Raw genomic sequence first — 22,392 nt, forward strand, 5'->3', positions numbered from 1 at the left:
AGCTAAGAGATTTGACCCTTGTATCCATTTTTCCCTAGAAGTCCCTTGCCTTGTGAGAACCTACCAGGTGCCACTTGCCTCTGACAACATAGCTACACTCATTGGGTAGACTAAAGCACACAAACCACCTTGATCCTTGAAGGGGTATCACCAAGTCTTCTACATAATTTATCAGACATCTGTTTTTGAGATGTTATCGAGGAATGTTTTCAGTGTGTGTCAAAAAGAAGAAGAAGTCTGCTCTAGTTATAAGCACACAAGCCTTTGACTTTTTATTTTCATTTGCTTTTTGGTGTATTCAACCAAACTGGTTAGAATTAGGAAAAGTTCATACTTTGTGCAACAATATGTGATTTTGCAAAATGACAGGTAGCTCAATTTTCTTAAATTACTGGGTTGCTCGATCTGAGCATGCTCATACTGGTGCAAATTTTAAATGCAATTATTCACGGGTTAATTTATGCTATAAAACATAATTAGAGGCCATAATAACAGCTTGAACTAATGACGTGTGGGATTGTTTTGGGAAGGAGAGCGCATCTGAAGGATGCTCACTTATCAAACACAACATTTATAGCAACATTTAACTGAACTCGATGGTATTATATAACAAATTTTCCTTGGTAATATTTAGCAGATGAAAATAATGTCTAAGAAATGGAAAATAGACCACACTTGAGTGAGTCTGGATCTCTCTGTGTATGTGCCTGCCAACTAAAGCTATTAAAACCCGGCGTCTGTGTTTGTGATAGGATAAGAAGTAGTTTGAGCAGGAGCAAATGCAATTTTGTGCCAAAGTGTGCACCAAAATTACCCTGCACTGTCTATTCAGCAAACCCACAACCTCAGGTGTGCCGCTTTTCCAACTGTGGTGCGAACATGTTCATTTAGTGCCAGGAAATTACCAAATGGACCCAAGAAGGAGCACATAAAAGCTGCATTTGGACCTGCTCTTTTTAGAAACAAAGGAAAACAAGAAACCCTTTGAAAAGAAAGGTGCAAAACTGCTATATGACTATAGCAGACTATCAGAACATATTATTAAACTGCACACAGGCTGTGAAAATATTTACACCAAATCTGAAGTCATTTCTCTCCCTCCTTCGCACACACAGACACACACATACAGGAGCAGCCTACACAGCGGCATGGTTCCCATGGTTGGCGAAGTACAGTCAGAGAGCGTAAGCGGAGGTATGGTCACCAGATGTCAGGGACTGTCGAGGACATGTGGTCAGGGAATGGGCAAAACATGCACGCACGCAAATACACGCCCACATGAAAGACACAAAAGCAAATAGACTCACGGGCTTGAATACGTAGACAGAGAAAAGCCCACACTAATGTACTCTCTAAATAAACAGCACTCAGCCAGTGTGTGTGCTTTGTACGTCTGACAATCATTGACTATATAGGAATGCATAAGCACAGATGATGGTTGACATCGCCAGATCAAAGATGGTTTGGGTGCCATTTGGTTTTCATCATCATATCCCAGAAATAAAATGTATAGGGCATCCCTTTCCACAGAAAAGCTCTGCTGTCATGTAAACTGTAGAACTGGCTACTGAATATAATACTTTAAAATAGTGGTTGGTTGCTAAACAGTCCAAAGTGAACATTTTTGAGAGACCTGCAGAGTTTTCTTGACAATGAAGTAATTGCTTTTGTGTAATGTTAAAAATGGCACTCGAATTACCAAATTTGGTGGAATAACTTTTAGTAATTTTGAATAGATAAGTCTGTATGAGTCTGAACTGTAACAGTAAAAGAATGTCTTCAATAGAATATGAGGGCTTAATAAAAGTGAAATAAGTTTTTTTTGCCTTGTGGAGTTGAACTGGCAGGAATAATGACCCCGAGCCCCGCTCTGTTCACTGTACTCTCTCCGAGAGGTCACATCCTCCTCTTCAGAAAAATATGTTGACATTCTTGGTGACACACTCATGACTTCCCACACTCTGACTCACAGTGTTTGGCCCTATTTGGCCTACAGAGCAGCTTGTATGCAGAGTGTATCATTTTTGTCACAGTCTAAAGGGTGAAGACATTTGTGTTCAATAACTTAAATGATTAATCTCCAGTGTACAGTTTACTCTAATTTGTCAGAGATTTGCTGGTGTGTTTAACCTCACAAGATAACCAACTGCTCTCGATCGAATGTTCATCCTAAAGGGATAAAATTTTGGCAGTGAAGAGGAAGTCAAACGTCAGTTGTCTGGTTACATTTCCTGTAAATTTAAGCTCAGCTCAGTGAACTCTTACTCTTTTTTTCCTCTTCAGTTGATACCAGAAAAAAAAAAACTTAATAGGCATAGAAGTCAACATCCTACCGAACTTAATGTTCGATAGGAGTTTCCTATGATAGACAGGGAGTAATTGACAAATTACACAATCCTTACCCGAACAAACACACAGATGAACTGCAAAGAAATCACACCAGGATTTAATTTACTAGATTTTAAATGTATATTCGTGTACTCATAGACTTTACTACCGGTACCTAAGTAGAGTCTGTGTGTGGGCAATAGCAGTCAGCACTGGGAGCATGAATGGCACATTTAAAACGCACACATTTTGTCTTAACTGATTCAGGGGTGGGGCAGGAGCCTATAGCAGTGGTCCCTAACACTCGGGCCACGGACCGGTACTGCTCCGTGAGTTGTTTGGTACCGAGCAGTGAGAGTTGAGGCTTGGGTGTGAAATTTATGGTTTTCAGGGTTTTTATCATTAACTTTGTTTCCCTGGGTCTTTTCCCGTGTTGTAGTTGCGTGTCTTATTTTGAAAGAAATGTTTATGCGTTACCATAGTGACCAGTGAGCATTAAGGGGCAGAGAGGATTACTCTCAATGTTGTTGGCGCATTTCAGGAGGACATTGCTAACAAAGTTACACAATTACACAGTGAATTCACATTTATTATTATATTTACAAAATACCACAGTTTTTTGTCTTGGTTGTATCATTTTATTTTGTTGTATTTATCTGCGACACCTTAAAGGCCGGTCTGTGAAACTATTGTCTGACATTAAATCAGTGCGTGGCACAAAAAAGGTTGGAGACCGCTGGCCTATAGGAACTAGAAGTGATGTGGGACAGACTCATTTCCAGGCTACTTCATTAAGGGGAATAACCTTCACTACTAACATGTGACTATAGAGGTGGACCTACATTTTCTGTCTTTTCTCCACAAAGCCCAAATTTTTCAATTACTACATGCAGCACACTGTTTTCCTCTGTCAGTGCGCCCCAGGGCAGCTGTGGCTACAATGTAGCTTGCCATCACCAGTGTGTGAATGTGTGTGTGAATGGGTGGATGACTGAATGTGTAAAGCGCTTTGGGGTCCTTAGGGACTAGTAAAGCGCTATACAAATACAGGCCATTTACCATTTTCACTCTGAGTCCAATGTTTAAATAAAAGGTAGAATACATTGAATTAATTAAAAGGTTTTGTGTATCATCAATAACAGATAGAAGTCTGGATTTCAGTGGGGAGAAGGACACACAAAATCAATATAAAATTAAATATGACATGATAACTTAACAAAAAATGAATGTGGTTGATTGCTGATTGTAAGACTAGGTACACTGGCCAGGTTAACATTCTTTAGAACTGTTTAAAACATCTATGCTGGTAAATTAGGAGCTTCAGTGACCTCTCTAAATTCCTCATAGAGGGTATTTCAATGTTGTGAAGGTCAATCGCTGTTCAGCTGCTAGTGAGGGGAGGGGCTGTGTGGCTCCCTGTAGCTGCTGTGTGAAGTTGTGTGTCAACTTGGTATGACACTTTTTTTTTCTGATAGCAATTTTTGGTATTGATTAGTATTTGAGAGTAATTTTTTTTCCACATCTCTGCCATGTAGCATGACAAACTATAATGCAAAACAAAAACACTGCACTGTATGTTGACCCAATTTACTTATCTGTTCTCTTGGACAGCTTGATTAACAATTCCCAAGACAGGTGTGGGCTTGAAAGCAAATTGCTTGGTTTATAAACAACATTCTACACTAGCGATGCACATCTCACACATCGATGATTAGGTCAGGAGGGTATAATTATAATGTGATTAAACAGTGATGTAACTCCAAGTATTAAAGTTCTGCTGATGTTGACTTAGTGAACTGAAGTGGGCTACAGATCAGATGGGTCACATTCTGTACATGCCAACACACCCAGCACAGAAATCTCACTGTGAAGATCATCTTCCATTCTGCACGCAGTCATACCTGACAGCTTAGAGAACAGAGACTGAAATGGACCTGTGGTTCAAATGTCATGGGTTTGATTCTGCACTGATGCTGGCTAAAAAGATCTCTGCACAGTTCTATAAGCCATCAGCTAAAACCTAAAGTGTGCTTGCATAAATTTAGCATTGAAACAATTTATTGATTAGTTAAGAAACAAAATCAGTCACAGTTAATCAAAAACTATTTTAAGTAAGCGCTGTTGTGGGTCAGGGTTAGCAAGCGTTGCAGAAAATAATTGAAAGTCTAAAGCTTGAAAGTATCCCTTTCACTTATCAAGCTGGTGGCTATATGAATTGAATAACTAATTCAGACATTTCTAATTTGTTATTATGCCTAGAGTTAACATAATGCTCACTTGGTAAGGCCTTAGCTAGTGCTTGTGCCAAAAAATGCTAATTTAGCACATTGCTTAAACATCCTGCATGCTGTTGTCATGCGATGGCAGCAGGTGTTGACTTTATTCATCATGTCCACCTCTGAGGTGATCCAAGTATCCCTACCTTTAAAATCACATGATGTAAATATATAAACACAGCAGAGTTTGAGTTTTTTTTAATTTCTCCAGATAGCTTTTACATGAGTATCAAGCAATGCTGCTGCTTATAGTAAACCACAATGCATGTATTTTGAGACCTATGAGACTGTCGTTAGGTATACTTGCTAAAATGACTTTTGCTGCGTGTCAGTCTGACTGTTCTTTATATGGAGGACCGAAAGTGGCACATTAACTGATGAACGAACCAAATAAATCCATAAAATATTATTAAAAGTGAAAGTTATTTATTTTTTGATTTTGACATATATTGACATTTGTGTTTTAATTAACTGAGAAATGCAAAAAGAAAATGATGAAATAAATAAATTTGGAAAAAATTAACAGGGAAATATTCACAGTAGCATATAATACACTACAAAATACAATAGTACAGAGTAAAAAAACAAAAGAAAAACATTAAAAATTAATGCATTTATAAAAATTTAAAATGAATGGCAAAGTGAGCTCACTAAATTGGAGCATGTTACTCTAATAGGATGCCACAATTACAAGAAGTTTGTGAAATTTCTTCCCTCCGTCATCGACTGTGAGTTGGATTATTGTAAAGTGAAAACCATGTGATGTTACTAAGGTTGCTAAACGCTGAGGTTGCTAAGCGCTGAGGTGCATAAAAGTCACCCATACTCCCCTACCACACATAAAGAGTTCTTGTCCTCCTTTGGTATTAATATCAACACAAAAACTCTGTTGGGGACTTCGTGGCATGGATTTCCATGGCCGAGGAGCTCCTGTAGGTGTGATACAGCTGTGATTTTGACATCTATGGTCCTCCATACTTCTGCAGTATTTCTCTGCCCCGTCACTCTAGATTGTTTACTATTCTACTAAGCCCAAATGCAATGTGGATTATTTCAAACCCAGCAGAGCTCACTGCAGCTGAATTCCAGCCTCTCATGTCTCAAGTCTCTGTGAACTCCAACCCCGCTCATTGAAACACACACACACACACACATAGATAGAGACATACCAAAATGTCCTGTTGGTCCAAGGCAGCTGCTGCTAATTTTAGATGGCATGTAACGCCTGCCGTGCCCCAGACCTCCTGCCGCTCAACAAACCACGCCCCCTCTTCCTTTCCAATATGAATTTCCCCCAGGAACACCCCCCACTCCCATAAGTTACCAAAGTCTGCAATCCAGACCTACTCTAGCCACCTATCAGTTCTCCAGGATCCAGCTGGCTCATTGGAGACCTTTGAAATAAATTCAGGGAAAATATTGGGCAATTTTATGTGGGAAACAGACTTAAATTATATGATATATTATTAATTAGTTTGACCATTTTTGTCTCTTCCATGTCAGCAAAACTAAAGATATGCCACTAAAATGGTACTTAAGCCTGTGAACACCACTGAAGGGACATGTGTGGTTTACTAAGAAATGTCTTTTGGTGTTAGCAAATTATTGACACAGGGACAAACAGTTTCCACTAATGTAATAATAGTTTGCATAAATATTGTGAAAAAAGAAGACAAAGGAAAGTCACAAATGTGAGCTAAGCCTAAAGTTAAATAGAAAAAAACATGCCAGTTTGGAGGTAAGTGAAATGCACAAACTGAAACAACAAATGCCTGCAGGCCGCCCAGCCCCCCCACTTAACTCAACCCATTACCCCAGCCCTCCACTGCAAGCCACAGTCACAAATCTTAATGCCAAGCTCTAGCTATAGCATCCCCTTCAACTTCACCCCAGGCATACTTTTCTCTTTTAGAGATAACTAAGAGAAAATCAGCCACTTTAGCAGACAAGATCAATTTCTGGTTGAACCCACAAAGTATTATAGATCATAATGGAACATTAGGCTTGCAGTGCTGTGAACCATACTAAAGAGGCAACAAGAGATCTAAAGGTTATCTTTTTAAATGAAAAATCCAAAATGCTTGTCCTCTAGCAATCTCTGTGTTGCTTCTGGTTCAAGCTGATGTCAATGCTTTGTTTGCTCTCTTTCCCAAAAACACACATCCCCATCATCTCAATCCTCGTGTACCACTTCTTAATTCCCCTCTGACTTGGCCCCGGACGATTTGTGGGCTTGTGTGCATTTGAGTTTGTGTGTGTGCTTTGGAAGGGGGGGCAGCTAAGAGTCCAAAGGGCTGAGGTCATCTATGTAAACATATCACAGACACTACAGAGAAGTCCGTGAATGAGCGCAGGCAAAGACTCATAGACTTTTACATATGCTTTGCCATTCCATGCTTGTGGCTTGTACGCCACATGGGCAACAGTTAATTAGAATGATGAAGCACCAGGCATTCACTGGCTGATCTGGAAACCACATGCAAGCCTTTGGTAAAAGCACATGAGTTTACCAAGACACACAAACACACATGCACACACGCTCACATCAGCTTTTTGGGGAACCCTGACCAGGCTGAGCTCCATCTGACTGCTATAATTACATAGTAATAATACACCGAGGCCTGGATTTAACAACATGACATCACAACTGTTTCCTAATCTAACCAATTAGTAGCCATGGAAACCACTTGCCACTGGCAGCTGACAGACCCTAATCACTATCAGACTGTGGGAATCTTTGTTCGCATGTGGGATGGACAAATGAGCCACTTAGCTAATTAACTGTTAGATTAAATGCTGGTAATTTTGCTGTAGCTTTGTTTTACTGATCAATTAATGCTCAAAGTAATATTATTATCTCAAGAACAAACCAAGCAGTGTTTATTTTCTCTTTAGAAGTCACTAATTTTGATGTCAGCACATAATAGACAACAGTTGCTGGTGTTAAGTGTCATTAATTCTGTGTCTAAACAGGAAATAAACTGACTGTTTACATGCCAAGAAGACCAAAGTGTTCCTAGAATACCTAAAAGAAGACGTAAATCGTCTAATGAATTCAGACGTCTTTCACATCCATTAGCGCCATGCGTTATTAATGAATCTCTACAGTAAATGAATTCTTTAATGACAGATGTCTGCTACCTGATTGTGAATTTTTTATGCAGTTCAAATGGATGGTAGTGGCCTCAAACTTGAAGTCAGTACCATGTGATAAAGCAATGAAAATGACACTGTGAACGGCTCATACACAGAAAAGACTGTTCCGATTTTCTGAGGAAGCCTTCCGTTTGTCTTAAGATCTGCTAAAGTATTGATGAGGACAGACGCTGATGGTGATGACAATGAGTATCAATTATTGATGAAATCATTAGCATGTCAGCTGCAGACCACAGACGACGAGTGTGTGTATATGTGTGCATGACATACCGCTCTACAGGGGTTTATTCATGCTTATCTAGAGAGCCAGTCAGACAGAAATCACCTCTCTACATCTTTGCTGAAGACAAACAATGCTTGCTAAAACTGCTACCACATGACTAAACACTTGCACTCAAATGAGTCAGAAGAGGTTTTTGTAAAATTCCTCGCTATCCCTAGGAGATCTTCTGGGAAACTTTGTCCAGCTTCTGTATTTACTCTTAACCTCTGGTGCTTGGCTTAGTCTTCGGCTTACAGAGCGCTTAGTACTATTAGTGTAATAGTAACCCTTCTCTATTTAAGTGGCTGGTTGGGACTGAAAGCTATTAGCACTATTATTGTCTTTGATATAGTGTATACACACTTAGCTGAAACAAGACAAATGTTCATTTAGATGAGACAAAGTAGCCCAAGTGGTTTAATTGTTTTTCAGTGGCTGCCCATTACTATATGTCAAAGTTCTTGGCATTTACAGTGGGATCTCCAATGCTACCTGTTAAACTACATTATCAGCGACAGTCAGAATATTCTGCAGTTTTTCATGGCCTCATTCACAAAACCAAAACTCATTTTTGCGATTTATTAACTGATTTTTCAGCACTTTAGTTTTAAATGTTCAAGGATTATGCGAGAAACAGAGTCTTTTGCTTCTGCTTGTTTGAGCCGTGAGAACTTTCCACTCTCTTTCTAAAAGTCCTGCATTGGTGTAAATGCATGCTGCCATAGTTTCTCCATCTGCTGCTGCTGCTGTGCCCCCACCCCAACCACCGCACATACACTTGTGTGTATAAATGCGTGTGTGTGTTCCTGTGCCTCTGAGCGTCTTAAGAGTGCGTGGTATGCTGTGGTTCCTAGCTGGCGCCAAATTTAGTCCCAGGCAGTGAGCCTCGGTGTAACTGTTGCTCTAAAGTCCCATCAGCCCCGAGCCAAACACTTCCACAGATGCCTTTCTGATGGTAAAACACAACGGCAACTATCGAAACAGCTGAGCTCCTTCTAAACTGGGAAGCTAGTATACCTCAAAACCAGACTAAAAAGCTGATTCTCCTCCAAGTTGTGGAGATATGGATGTCAATGACAGCTGACAGGAACCACAAGACAAACAAAGCAGTGTTGTAAGACAGAGAGCTAGTAGGGGAATACTGCACATTACAACTAGTGAAACAAAAATCGCTTTGTTTTATTTGATTAAAACGGGTGTAGGAGGCTGTGATGTCATGTAGCAGGGCTTCCAACATGTTAAGCATTTTCATATGTATCTCCTTGATGCAAGATTTCTATCAGAAAAGATCACTAGCAGTGCCCAATTTAGTTTTTCTTCATTAAAACTTCACTATAAGGAAACAGCAATGACTACATATCAGAATATGTGGGCAAACGATTATCTACACAGACATGTACAGATTCAGTTTGATCATGAAGGAAGCCAACTTCTTTTAAGTTTGACTCTTATGACATTAATCTGCCTGAACATTAGATAAGATAACCTCTAGTCCATGTTTGGGTTTCATCCTTGGATCACTGTGACTTTCCGTCTTTGGTTTTATGTCATTCAACTTTATAAGTCAAAGTTCAGTACACTTTGGCTGGAAGCAATGAGAGACATAAAAGTGGATACCATTTCTTGCCCCGTGTATGTGTTTCAGTGACACTAAAAAGTAAATGGCAATGATACACTTAGGGGGTATGGCAGGCTATAAGAGCAGAAAGGACTGGAAAACTTTTCTGGAAGCCGGAGGTGTGAGACAGCCATGTGAAATTTTATACTGTGAATGAAAGAAAGCGATAACGTTGGGGTGAAACATTATTTCTGACGGCCACCGCAGACCTCACAGACAGACAGAAGGTCAAAGACACATAGAGAGAGAGAGAGAGAGAGAGGAGCCGAGCAAAGAAAAAAAAAACTGTTTAAACAGAGTGACTTACCGCCAAGGCCTGCAGCCTCTCTTTGTGGAGTTGAGCCTCCTCACACGACATCCTGAGGGGGAAGCAGGGGAAAGGGGGGTGAGAGGAGTACAAGAGGTGAGATCTGGGAAGAAGAAGAGCTGCAGTCCCTCAGTGAGAGGTAGGAAGAGAGGAGGAAAGTAGAGGAGAGAGAGGGAGACAGGGAGAGGAGGAGGAGTATCCAGACGAAGTCTTTCCTCAGCAATAATCCAACCAGAGAGAGGAGACAACGGGAGAAGGAGCTTGCGCTGAGAGGAAGCAAAGATCTCTCACTCAACGGCCATGTGCCCTCACACGCAGCCCACTGCTTGCATTTGCTGTCTCTCGCTCTCTGTCTATCACCCACTCTTTCTTTGCGCGCTCTGTCTCTCCTCCCATTTGTCCCCTCCCTCCCTCTCTCCCTCCCTCTCTTCTTTAGGCATGAGCCATGTGTGATTAAACAGCTGGGAGGAGTAGCTAAGAGAGGGACGGTGAAGGAAAGGGAGAGAGAACTAGCAGTATGGAGGTCGAGCTGTGTGAGAAAAAAAGGGGGGAGAAAAAGGAACGAGGGAGAGAGAAAAACAGAGCAGAATCAAAATTGCAGAAGTAAGGAAAACAGAAGGAAAAGAGTAATTTGTCAAATTTGAAAGATCAACTCCCCGAAGGTGCTCAAGAATAGACAAGACAAGAAAAAAAAATGAAAACTATAGGACTATTTTTTCCCCCTTTTTTCAGCAGTTTTCCTTTCTCCTTATCCTAAAGGTGACTTGGATGTAAGCCGTCTTATTACTGAGATCAGTCAACAAAGTGATACCTCCTGCCATAATCACTGATCACTTCATAGGAGCAGGAGATAAACATACAGATAAGGAAATCACCACTGTTTTTTTAGGGGAATTAAAGCATTAAAACCTAGCCTTTTATTTCAGATTGCCTGTAAATTATTTTACTTATTACTTTTGACTCTTTGACCAATCTAATTCTATCAAAAACATCTGCACAATGGTGCCATAGAAGCTAATCAGTTTAGTTATGGTGGTTTTTCATTTCCTTTGACTCACGACTTGAGTCAAAGCTTCCTTGGAACACTTGCAGGAGGCTCTGGTTACGTCTAAACTCTGAGCACAGAAAACTGTGTGTTAAACCACTGACAAGTAACAATCCTTACTCATATCCTCAGTCCTTTTCTTTGTCCACTTCTAAGCTCAGGTTCTCTTCCACTTCTCTTAACTTATGGTGTGCCACAAGGTTCTTTATTAGAGCCTATATTGGTTCTGATATTTCTGTTATATATGTTTAAAACCTCAGTTTTTTTCTTGCTGTTATCACTTGAGAAATATGGTCAAGTTGAGTTCCAAGTTGAGTGTCAAGATCCGAATTGGAATTTTTTAATCATGCCTTTGTTTCATCACTTCTGAATTATTGTAATTCATTGTTTGTTTGTCCTAACAAAGCTTCCTCGGAACATTTGCTGAAGAACACTGACTAAGCCATGTATGTACTCACTCACTGTTACTAATTCAGTTGCAGTGAAGAGTCCACATGAACCTCAGAGTCCATTTAAAAATTCTGGTTTTGACTTTTAGACCTCTGCGTGGATAAACTAATGCATACATCAGTGAATTTATACATCCATACATTGCCAACAGGTCCCTGGTGTCATGTGATCAGAACCTGCTCAGCATACAAGGCTGAAAATTAAAGGGGACATCTGTGGATGTGTTATTCTCTTTGAAAGCAGCTGAAAACGAATCTTTTTATACTTTTTTGTCTTCATTTATTTTTGTATTTTGTTCTGAAGTATTTTCTTTCTTGAAAAGAGAAACAGAAGTAAAATTTTCGTGACTTTACTTGAAATAGTGTTATCTTGTAATAGTGGAGTAGGAGATAAAAGTGATCTAGTTGTCACCCTTTACAGACAGCACCCAGCGGATATTTTGATCCCCTGGGTGCACAGTTCAACAGCATAAACTGTCCAGCGATGGCCAGAGCAGACATTGTTTCCATGTGCTATGGAAATATTGATCTTATTATTGTACTGAAAAAGTAAAATTAATGTGTATTTGTGTCTTTCAACATTTCAGTGTAAGCAATTTAACCTCCTGTCACTCAAGCTATTGTTTGGGATCCATTTTTACTTTGTACTATCTATTTGTGATTAGTTTGACCTGGTTAGTAAATGATCTAATCTTCCTCTTTGAACAGGAAGTCGTTACTTTGTTAGAAATTAGTTTAATGTGTCTCTTTTAAAAAAAGTATGCTCTCATATGGAGATAGCTGGCTTTGCAAAATATTATAGTCTGCCTGACATACTGATGATGACTGATATTTTCAGCTGATATTAGCCATTTGCCAATCTATCAGTACTGGTATTTATAATGGCCGATAAATGAAAATGAAAATAGTAAACAAGAGATGGGAGAAACATCATTCAACAATGTTATGAGTGTTAAAATCTCAAAGTTTGTCTACAAAAGCGCACAACTTCCCCGCTGGCAACACATGTGTTTGGAACATCACAAAAGGAACAGTCAGCTCTCTGAGCAGAGTCAAGTAGAGCCTAAAGGAGTCAATGAATAACTACACATAAGAATTGTTAAGTAATCTTGCCCTTCATGGGTCTGAGAGAAAAAAATATTGGCAATATTTATATATAAAAAGCCACCAAATCACCAAATATCTGTATTAGTCATAAAGATATCATTCAGGCTCTATAAAGTATAAAACAGTATTGAGAAGACTGAAGCAAAAGGTGCTGAAAAGACAACATGTAATGTCTCCATATGAGGACACAGAGTCTCAGGAGGTCAAACCTTCAACCTAAATGTTGCTAATGCAGCAGCTTTTTAGCTCAGCAGATTAAAATGTTTTCTTTTGTTCTAACCGACATATTGATAATAAATAAGTTCTGGCAGAGAAGCTCAACTTTGCTAGGAAGTCCAGGAAGAGGTCCAGGTGACGACATCTTTCATTTCAAAACAATTTTTCCACCATGTTGGGAAAATAGATTTTTAAAAAGTGGTGATTCAGCGTCAAACTGTTCACAGGGAATGGCAAATTGATGCAATTCCTTTGAAATTACAAGTCACCCAACAGCTATTGCTGTTGCTATCGCTGGGCTCTGATGTGATGGTTACGTGAAAACACATGTTGTATGACGTGAGTTTTAGAAGAGAAATAAAAAAGCCCAAACCTGCACAGTTCTAAATTTTAGACTACACATGATTATCCCGCTATCATCGAAGAAGCTGGCTTGGCAGGTTCCATTTTCTGGCCTCTCTGGTGATCCATTTATTTTAGTGCAAATCAAAGCAACATCAACAGAAGCTGCCTACATTAGAGGATCAGACGAAGGGTGAAAAAAAAAAAGGATCAAAAAAGGGAGATAATTGTGTCACTCCATGGGCTGGGTGTGGAGAAGAACATCAGTGGAACATCTTTGTTAAGATAAACTGCAAAAACACATCATTGAAAGACACACACATACAGATAAGGCAGAGATTTTTTAAAAATGGGTCACTGTTACCTGTGGCCCAGTTCTCGCTTCTCCTCATCCTCAACTCACTAGGTTCACCTGAGTTTCACATATTCTTCTTTTCACACCTCTGAGACCTTTTTAATCTTCCTGTCTTACCTTTTCTGCTCATTCTTTCTTTCCTTTGCTGCATTCCTGCTCTCTTTCTCTTTTTTCTTCTTACTCATTTTTTCTTCCATTTTTTCAGCTTCTTTTTTTCAGCTTCTTTGCTTCCTTCCTAATACCCTCTCTTCATCTTATCCTCCCTACCTTTATCACTTTTCCCCCCAGTGCTCTCATTCCTCCTCGTATCCCACCTGTCCTTCCTTCCATCTGTTCACTTGTTCACTTTCTCTTTCTTCTCCATCAAATGTGCCCTTTCTCTTCTTTCTCCTTTTTTCTTCATCCCTCCTTCCACAAGCAGACATCCTTATAAGGAGAAACAGCAGCAGCAGTCCGGGATAACTCTTTAGGGAATACAGAAGCATGTAACACACACACACACGCATGCACACACACAAGCTTGCATTCAGACACACAAGGACACAACAGCCACTGCATTACTCAAAGACAAGAATGTGGATGAAAAAAAAAACTGCAGCTGTCCCTTGAGTGAGTGTGTATAGTTTTAATATTTACACACTGAAGATACTCTGGGAAAATCAACCAGAAATGATGAATGTGTTATTATAGTGTTATTGCATAAAAAGAGCACACAGTCAACTCTGGTGCAGATACTGTAGGCTAGTGGGATTCAGGACCGCTGACGCATTCATTTAGCTTTGCATGTCTTTTGTCACAGTGATAAAATGATAAAATGTTTTAGTATTTAGTTTATGCTTCAGGTTTTACTTATTCAGTCTTACTGAAATATTCATAGTAAGTAATGTTTAATCATCTTTATGTACATCATCCGGTAAGAATTAACAAAAAAAGACAAAAATCACCTCACTGAATGTCTCAGAGGACAACTATGAAGCAAATACATTGTTGGAAAGTGGCTCTTTTATGCAGTAAAATTGTTTTTAAATCAGATTTGTCCTGTACCTGATGCTACTTCATGATTAACTTTTGTATAACTCTTTTGGTCACATATTCTTTTGGGCCAAATCCTTAATATATCATTCTGCTATACCTTGAAAGTCATCTTCATTAGAACGCATTGCCACATCCTTAACATAAATCATATCCCATATAACCTTGAACTATTTGGGATCTTGAAAATAAACGATTTATGACTGTAGTCAGAGCTCAAGTCTGGCATGTCTGAGCGCTTTAGTTTAACCTGGATTTATACCAGTTACCTCATATTGGCTGCTGGCACTGACATTACAAATCATTCTTCCTTACTAATAATACATCGTACTTTTCTTTCTTTTCTTGTTTTTCCCCTACTGTACTTTTAACTCTCTCCTTGTCCACCTTCCCTCCTCCTCCAGCCCATTCGTTCTGGCGTCAGACACGCTGGTTTGTCGTTGACGGAGACAACAGCATCATTGTTCTTCTGCATCGCAACGAGGACGCGATGACCTCACTGCACAGCTAGCCCAGCCCCGCCTACCCCCCCAATTCCAGCCCAGACGTAATGGCCTCCAGATGTGGAACCAGAAGCAGTGAGACCCACACACACACAGACACACACACACGTGCACAAATGTAACAACATGCAAAGTAAGAGTAGGTGGAAAAGGGAATGAGCAAATATGGACAAGGAAAGTAAGACAGAAAATTGCATCTGTGTGTGCAATGCTAATGGGACTTTTGCCTGCCTCTCCTGAGCTCAGTACTCCCACACTTCAGTTTCCCCCCCAAATAACTAAAGGCACAAATCAGCTACAGACTATAAACTATTAGTTATTGTATGTGAGTTTGAGAGATTGGAAGAGAAAGAGGATGTGGAGGGAGTAAAAGCAACCCAAACAGACATATTTCTAGCTACGGTATTGCCAGACCTTGATCTCATTCATATTTTATACATCACTTAGAGAAGCCAAGCACGGTTTGTGTGTCACACAGTCTGTCTGCCTGTCTGCATTTAAAATGCACAAATTTATGGGGTTTTTTTCAAACTCAATTTCACCTTTTCCTCATTCATTTTAAAATTCTGCAGTTTCAGTTATAAAGTCCTTTTTAAATGTAATGATCAGCATTCATGAAGGGCAGTTTAGGGTAGAAAAGCCTCTGAAGTATGCACTTTCGTAAGACACTGGCTTTCAGTATTTCATCACACATATTTACTTTACTACTTGCTCATCTCAACAACCAGCTGTCTGTATTTAGTCTGCCACAGTCTCATGTGAGTCAGCTTCTTCAGCTTTTCTTTACCGTTACCGTTAACTGTTAACAGCTACTTTCCACTCTTAGAATAAGATTTTATTTCAAGTATGTCAAAAAACCACACAAAACATAAAACCAAAGCAGTTTAGTGGCCATGCTATTGCAGATCAGGGTACCTATACACTGTTTAAGGAAGCATAACCTTGTGTATTACCCACAGGCATATTAGAATAACTCACCTCGATCACACTGAGTTCAAAGCTGAATAGTGTATATATCAGATAATCTAAAACGTTTCTAGTCAACTGCAAAGTGAGATTATAATGAAGCAAACTTCTTATTTCTATCTGAATTTACTGACAATTTACATTGAGAGAGGGGAGTGCACATGGATGTCAGTGCATACTATTTTAGGCACTGCATGCATCCATAAAAGCTGCTATATAGTTGAGATGCAGATGGGAAGCCAGAGGTCTTGGCCTTGAGAAACTCACAACCTCAGCATGTTCTTTTGGCTCCTTCTTTTTCCGAATGTCTAGCTGTAATCTGCACGTCTCATCCTCGGGCACTTTTTATTTTTAAGAGCAAATCTGTGAGTAAAACGAAAGCATGTTAATTGTAAAAACAACTGTTTTGTGTTCTGGCTTTAGGTGATTTTTGATGCACTGGAAGGAAAAAGGCTGGATCGTTTACATTTTTAAGGGCAAGTAAAGTACACATTTGGTGCAATATAGTCAAAATATATTACTGTATATATTAAGTTAGGACGTAAATTTATTTATATAGTGCCTCTACAGACAAGGTACTGAAACCACTTGAAACCAGACATAAACAAAGTAAAATGCAACACAAATGATAATTTAAAAGATGAGGGTTTGGTGGCTCACAGATCATAGATTTGATGGCAAATTATAGATCGAAGGGGCACAACTGAGGTTTTAGTCTGGATTTTGGGATAGATAACAGGCCCTGATCATAAAACCCGAGAGTCCTGCTGAGGGCGTGTGGTTGTAAAAGGTCATTATATACTGTAGGTAGGTGATTCACCATGCAGAACCCTGAAGGGAGGAAAACCAGAACTTTATATTCAATTCTGAATTGAATAGTGAGCCAGCACAGAGAGATCAACAGGAGTGTGATGTGGGAGCACTTGGAGGATCTAGTCAAGAGCCTTGCAGCAGAGTTTTGTACAATCTGCAGATGATCCATGGAGGTTTTATTGATTCGGGTCAAGATTCCGTTACAACAATCATGCCGAGAAGAAATAAAAGCGTGAATAAAAATCTCAGATTTTGATATAATAGGAGCAATTTCTTGATGTTTCTCAAATGATAAAAACGGGATCCAACCAGAGTTCTGACCTGCAAATCCAAGTGACAGTTTCTCTATTCTAACAGCTGTTTTAATGTAGGGAGAGACCGAACCCAGATTTCAAATGATCTGAGGGACCAAGGTGGCTGGGGCAGAAACAAGAATCGCAGTTAGCCAATCTCATCCAGGACTTTACGCAGGCCAGACAATATTTTTAGAATTAAAAACTTTAGTTTAGGTTTAATTCTAGGTTTAAAAGTGATGTAAAGGACAATGTCATAAAATGAACCATTAAATAAAAGCATTTAACAATCTGATGTAAAGAAGCAGTTACAAGAGAAATAAAACAGGTCACAGAAAGTAGCTCTCCAGAGCTACAGTGTGAGAGGGGGACTAATGATGACTGCACCAGATATACCCACCCAGTGCCTCAGCCTCTTGATTAACACATGCTGATCAATAGTGTCAAAGGATAAAGTCAGACCACTAGAGTTGCTTTTATCCCTGCACATCAACAAGACATTTGAGACTCTGAGGAGAGCAAATTCAGTAGAGTGGGCTCAACTGGGCTCTAAAAATGTTTTCCTTTCACCTTTTATTTCACTTGTGAAACTACTGTTTCATTTTTTTATATATATAACTCATCTTTAAATCATTCACACACACCTTTTGGCAGAAACTCATTAGTATCTCATCTGCTGATTATTTCTAATGATCTGATTGTTTAATTTCATTTTACAGTCTGCATCAATAAACTGTCCAAATATAAACATGATTCCAATGCATTTTAAGTGGAAATCAAAACCCTGAACAGTAGGACAAATGACTGTTAAAATATTAGTGTTTCTTTATCTTGATGTGCTTCCAGTAAATTGAAATCAGTTTATCCCATCCATATTTATACACCTTCCCTTTAAGACTTGCCAGTATATGCACTAAAAAGCAGCAGAGAGTGGGCCATCTGCCACTGTGGCGTCTGCAATGTACATGACCACAACTACTACCTCGTCTTTCTGCTGAATCAGTGGACAACCCAGGGAGAGCACAGGGTACATGGTGATTAAACTGAGCCCACAGCACAGAGGAAAGCACAGATAGGGTGTGATAAACTGGCTGAATCACAATAGCACTGCCTCATTTTTCCAATTATAACATTAACTATTGATGCACCAGCAAAGCATGTCTGCTTAAAGCCTTGCTGCACCTTCTTGGCCTTTCCTGATCATGGGTGTGGCTATGAAGGAGGAAAGGAAAAAAAGACACTGGAACCTGTCAGTCAAAGTGTCTGACGATTGCAGATTGAGGCTCTAAGCCTGTAGTTAGCTGCAGTAAGTCAAGTTGGATGCCACTCAAACCAAATCACTGTTCACTCATTTGCTTTTCTGATAGTTCTGGAGGGTTTTTTTCAACATACAAAACAAACCCTGCACAAGGACACATCATAGCCAGAAAAAAAGACCCCCAAATGGATATTGAAAAGGCAATCTGATGAACTGATGAACTCACATCTTCTAACATCTATCATTACTAACAGAAACAAAACCACATTTGAGATCACATTACATGTGAGGCCACAGACTGACCGCTAACCACACTGATATATTGTAATTTAATATCAACTGACCATCCATTATATCACAGGTTTTTCTTTTTTTTTTTTTTACATTTTAAGTATGATGAGCATCTTAAGCTTATCATAGTTCAAGGGGAAGGTTCAGCAGTGTTGTAAGGAAGAAAAAGATGCAAGTTAATATGTTTTAATGCCATGATTCATACAATACTGAGACATCTGCGCCACACACTAAGCAAAATTAATAGTGAGGAAGTCAAAGCAGCACAGAGTGAATGAATTATAAAAAGATATACCATCTTTAGTTAAATTGCTGTTTAAATGACGTGTGCTTGGCTTTTAGCACTTGAGTGTTTGCTTCATTTTTAGGTCTGTAGATTGTCATTTGGTACTGACGTATCAATCACAAAGCAGGTCCACCCTAGAGCACCTACCTTATTCCCCTTTCTAAATGAAATGGGGACCATGATTTACAAAATGTTACATTTAGTAGGAAAGTATTTGAGGTCACAGACTAAGGGAGCTGAGGGCAATTCTCTCATAAACTTTTACACAATTACACATCGGTTTTCCTTTACCTGGAAGCTATGCCCATCTATCCCAGGCTTTGAGACTCTATGCCCGGGGAAATTGGTTTGAAAGGCCACAGCTACAGCATAAGTATATTAAATTTGGTAGATTATTGTGTGAACTAACTTAGGTATATAATCACATGTTCTCCTGTATTGGTAGGGAGTTTAATTTTAATTAAATAAGTGTCTGTTTTGTGGATATGGATACCAAATATTAGTCCTGTTTTAAAAACTTTAGACTGTCTGTCTTTGTCCGATGTTCCAGTCAAGAATCTGGACAGTTTGCTGACTATATTTATGATTTCATGACTGCAAACTACTGTCTTTCCTCCTAATTTTTATTACCCAAATTGTAATATAAATTTGGAGACAGTGCTAATGCACCAGCACCAAATCTGCAAACACACTGCAAACCACCCATGATATTATTTTCTCTTAAAGCAACAGGCTCGCTTTACAAACACATTACAAAACTGTAGCTGTCTTCTCAACTCATGTAAGGTCATTTCCTGATATAAAGGGTTTTGTTTGGAACAGCATTCTTCATTACAAAAGACTCTTTATCTTTAAATATGTAAGAATCATCTAAATGATCTTTCTCAGAACGAGTAAAGCATTGTGCAACAGAGATTGTTTTTAATCCCAGACACAATTCTCAACACATATTTCCTAGTTTTTCTTGGCTGTGTGGTTTCATGACTACTTGCTTCATTTCAGGCTGACTTTCATGCTGTGTCTATAAAATAACTGACAATTAAATTTCCCCAAGTGGCTTTTTAAAATTTCATTTTCTTTCTGCCTTTGCACTGATTTATTTCTCATGAGTAAAAGAACAAACAAAAAAGCTATACAAATGTACACACGCACACATAGACACAAAAATTACACACAGGAAGAGGGGGTCTGCAGCATGGCGGACTGTGCTGACACAGAAAAGCTGGACCGAGCCTGCAGCCTCCACATTGACAACGCTACAACTTAACACACTGCACACACACACACACACACACACACACACACACACACACACACACACACACACACACACACACACGCACACATACTCTCTCTCTCTCTCTATATATATATATCATGCACCACAGACCAGAAGGGGATGGAGGAAAATGAGCAAAAAGGAGTGCAAAGCTGATTTTCTACAAAGACAGGCTGAAGACACAAAGAAAAGACAGCAACACAGAGAGGAAAACAGAGCTCAGCATTAAATGGCTGATGTGCTTTGAGGTGAGATATCTGCGGTGGGAGTGCGAGGGCAAGTGAAGAAAAGAGAGGCAGAGTGAGATGAAGAGAGGGAGGAGTGTACACGGTGTGCCGCGTGTCTCCTCTCCAGTCATGACTGAGCAGCAGCCTCACCATGACGGAGCCCCCGTTCCCATGACAACCCCGGCTGTCAGATGGAGGGAAGAGCAGAGGAGGGATGCGGGGAAGGAGAGGAGCGATGGAGGGAGATAGAAACATAAAGATGAACGTGGTTTACTTACGGGGCGTTTGCTGTGCCGTTCCGCTGCAAAGGTGTGTCTGACATGGCTGCAACACCCGCTTCTTGCGCTCCCTTTTCCTCTCTCTCCTTCCTCGTCCTCTTCTCCTACTCCTGTCCTCTAGTGTCCTTTTGACAGAGTTATGTCCTCCTCCTCCTCTCTCGTCCTCCTCACCTCCTCGTCCTCCTCCCTCTTTGCCTCTGTATCTTCTCCACCTCCTCCTCCTCTCCTCTCCTCCTCCTCCTCCTCTTCCTCCTCCTTCTTTCCTTCTGCCTTTTCGGTGTGTGTTCTTTATACGCCAGGATGTGTCAGAGCAGCTGCTGCCGCCGCTCCTGCATCACCCCGCTCTGCTAGCAGGAGGCAACGGGTGCAAGCATGTGCGTGTATGTGTGTGAGTGAGAGAGCGAGAAGGACATATAGACAGAAAGAGCGAGAAAGAGAATTGAGTCAAAAGATATGTTATAGGAGGGAGTGATGAAAGAAAGCAAGGACTGTTGTATAGAGATATAGCCAGGGATAGGGAAGAGAGGGTGGCAAAGAGGCAGCAGAGAGAAAGAGAGAGAAACAATGGCTTTAGGGAGTTAAAGGATAATGAAAGGAGTGGCCAACCTGTTTTCACTAACTACCTCTTGCAAACAACCTTTCCCCTCTGAGGATGACGAGGGTTTTCTTTAAAGAGACAGGTAGGATAGTAAAAGACACTGTTTGGTCAATGTGAAAAAAAATTTCAGAAATGGAAGATATCTGAAGGGATAGGAGTGACAGGACTGAGCTGTGTTATATCACTGATTCAAACACGACAGCTGTTTTTTTTAGGATCATATGGAGTTTAGAGTGAGAGCCTGGGAACACACTGTCTTACGCTGACTGGCCATTTCATTAGTTACACTTAGCTAGTACTGGTTTGCTTTCAGACCTGGCTTAATTCTTCCTGCCGTTGATTTAACAGGGTGATGGAACCATTCGTCAGAGATTTTGGTCCATATTAATGTGACAGCATCACACAGTTGCAGCAGATTTGTACATCCATTATGTGAATCTCCTGTTCCATCACATTCACGGTGCTCTGTTTGATGGAGGTTTGGTGACTGTGGACAGTGAACACATTGTCATGTTCAAGAAATGAATTTGAGATAGTTTGAGCTTTTTGACATGAAATGGATATGGTCAGAAGCAATACTCAACTAGACTGTGCCATTTAAAGGATGCTCAGTTGGTACTAAGGGCCTCAAAGTGTGGCAAGAAAATATCCCCCACACCATCTCACCACTGATATGAGCCAGGATGGGTCCAGGGTGTCATGTTGTTTACACCAAATTCTGATCCTGCCATTTGAGCTTTTTCCAATCTTCTATTGTATACTTTTTGTGAGTCTGTGCAATCCGTACCCTCAGTTTCCTGTTCTGAGCTGACAGGGATGTCACCCAATATGGTCTTCTGCTGCTGTAACCCATCTTCTTCAAGGGTTGACATGCTCTTCTGCAATACTTTGGTTGCTATCAGCCCAAGCAGTCTGACCACACTCCTCTGAAATCTAACATTACTAAGGGATTTTCTTCCCTGCTGCTCACTGGCTATTTTCTCTTCTTTGGCGCATTTTCCATAAACCTTAGCTAGGAATGAAAATCCCAGTAGATCATCAGTTTCTGAAATATTCAGACTAGTCTGGGACCAGCAAACATGCCATGTTCAGAGTCAATTTAAATCA

The 22,392-nt window shown here is 40.0% G+C and overlaps 1 protein-coding gene across 5 annotated transcripts in view; it reads right to left on the reverse strand.

Moving 5' to 3' along the window:
- Positions 1-21,228, reverse strand: part of palm2akap2 (PALM2 and AKAP2 fusion) — a 93,623-nt gene extending 72,395 nt beyond the window's left edge. For 2 of the 5 annotated variants that reach the window (XM_025909067.1, XM_025909066.1), the window contains exons 1-2: positions 20,688-21,228; positions 9,948-9,999 (exon numbers count right to left, since the gene is read on the reverse strand). In XM_025909067.1, coding sequence (XP_025764852.1) covers positions 9,948-9,999; positions 20,688-20,731 — 96 coding nt within the window. In that variant the 5' untranslated portion in view covers positions 20,732-21,228. The remainder of the gene's footprint in view (positions 1-9,947; positions 10,000-20,687) is intronic. The other 3 variants (XM_005451415.3, XM_025909068.1, XM_019361233.2) reach the window with 3 other exon arrangements.
- Between the last annotated feature and the right edge of the window lie 1,164 nt (positions 21,229-22,392).

This window comes from Oreochromis niloticus, linkage group LG7 (assembly GCF_001858045.2).
Source record: "Oreochromis niloticus isolate F11D_XX linkage group LG7, O_niloticus_UMD_NMBU, whole genome shotgun sequence".
NCBI lineage: Eukaryota > Metazoa > Chordata > Actinopteri > Cichliformes > Cichlidae > Oreochromis > Oreochromis niloticus.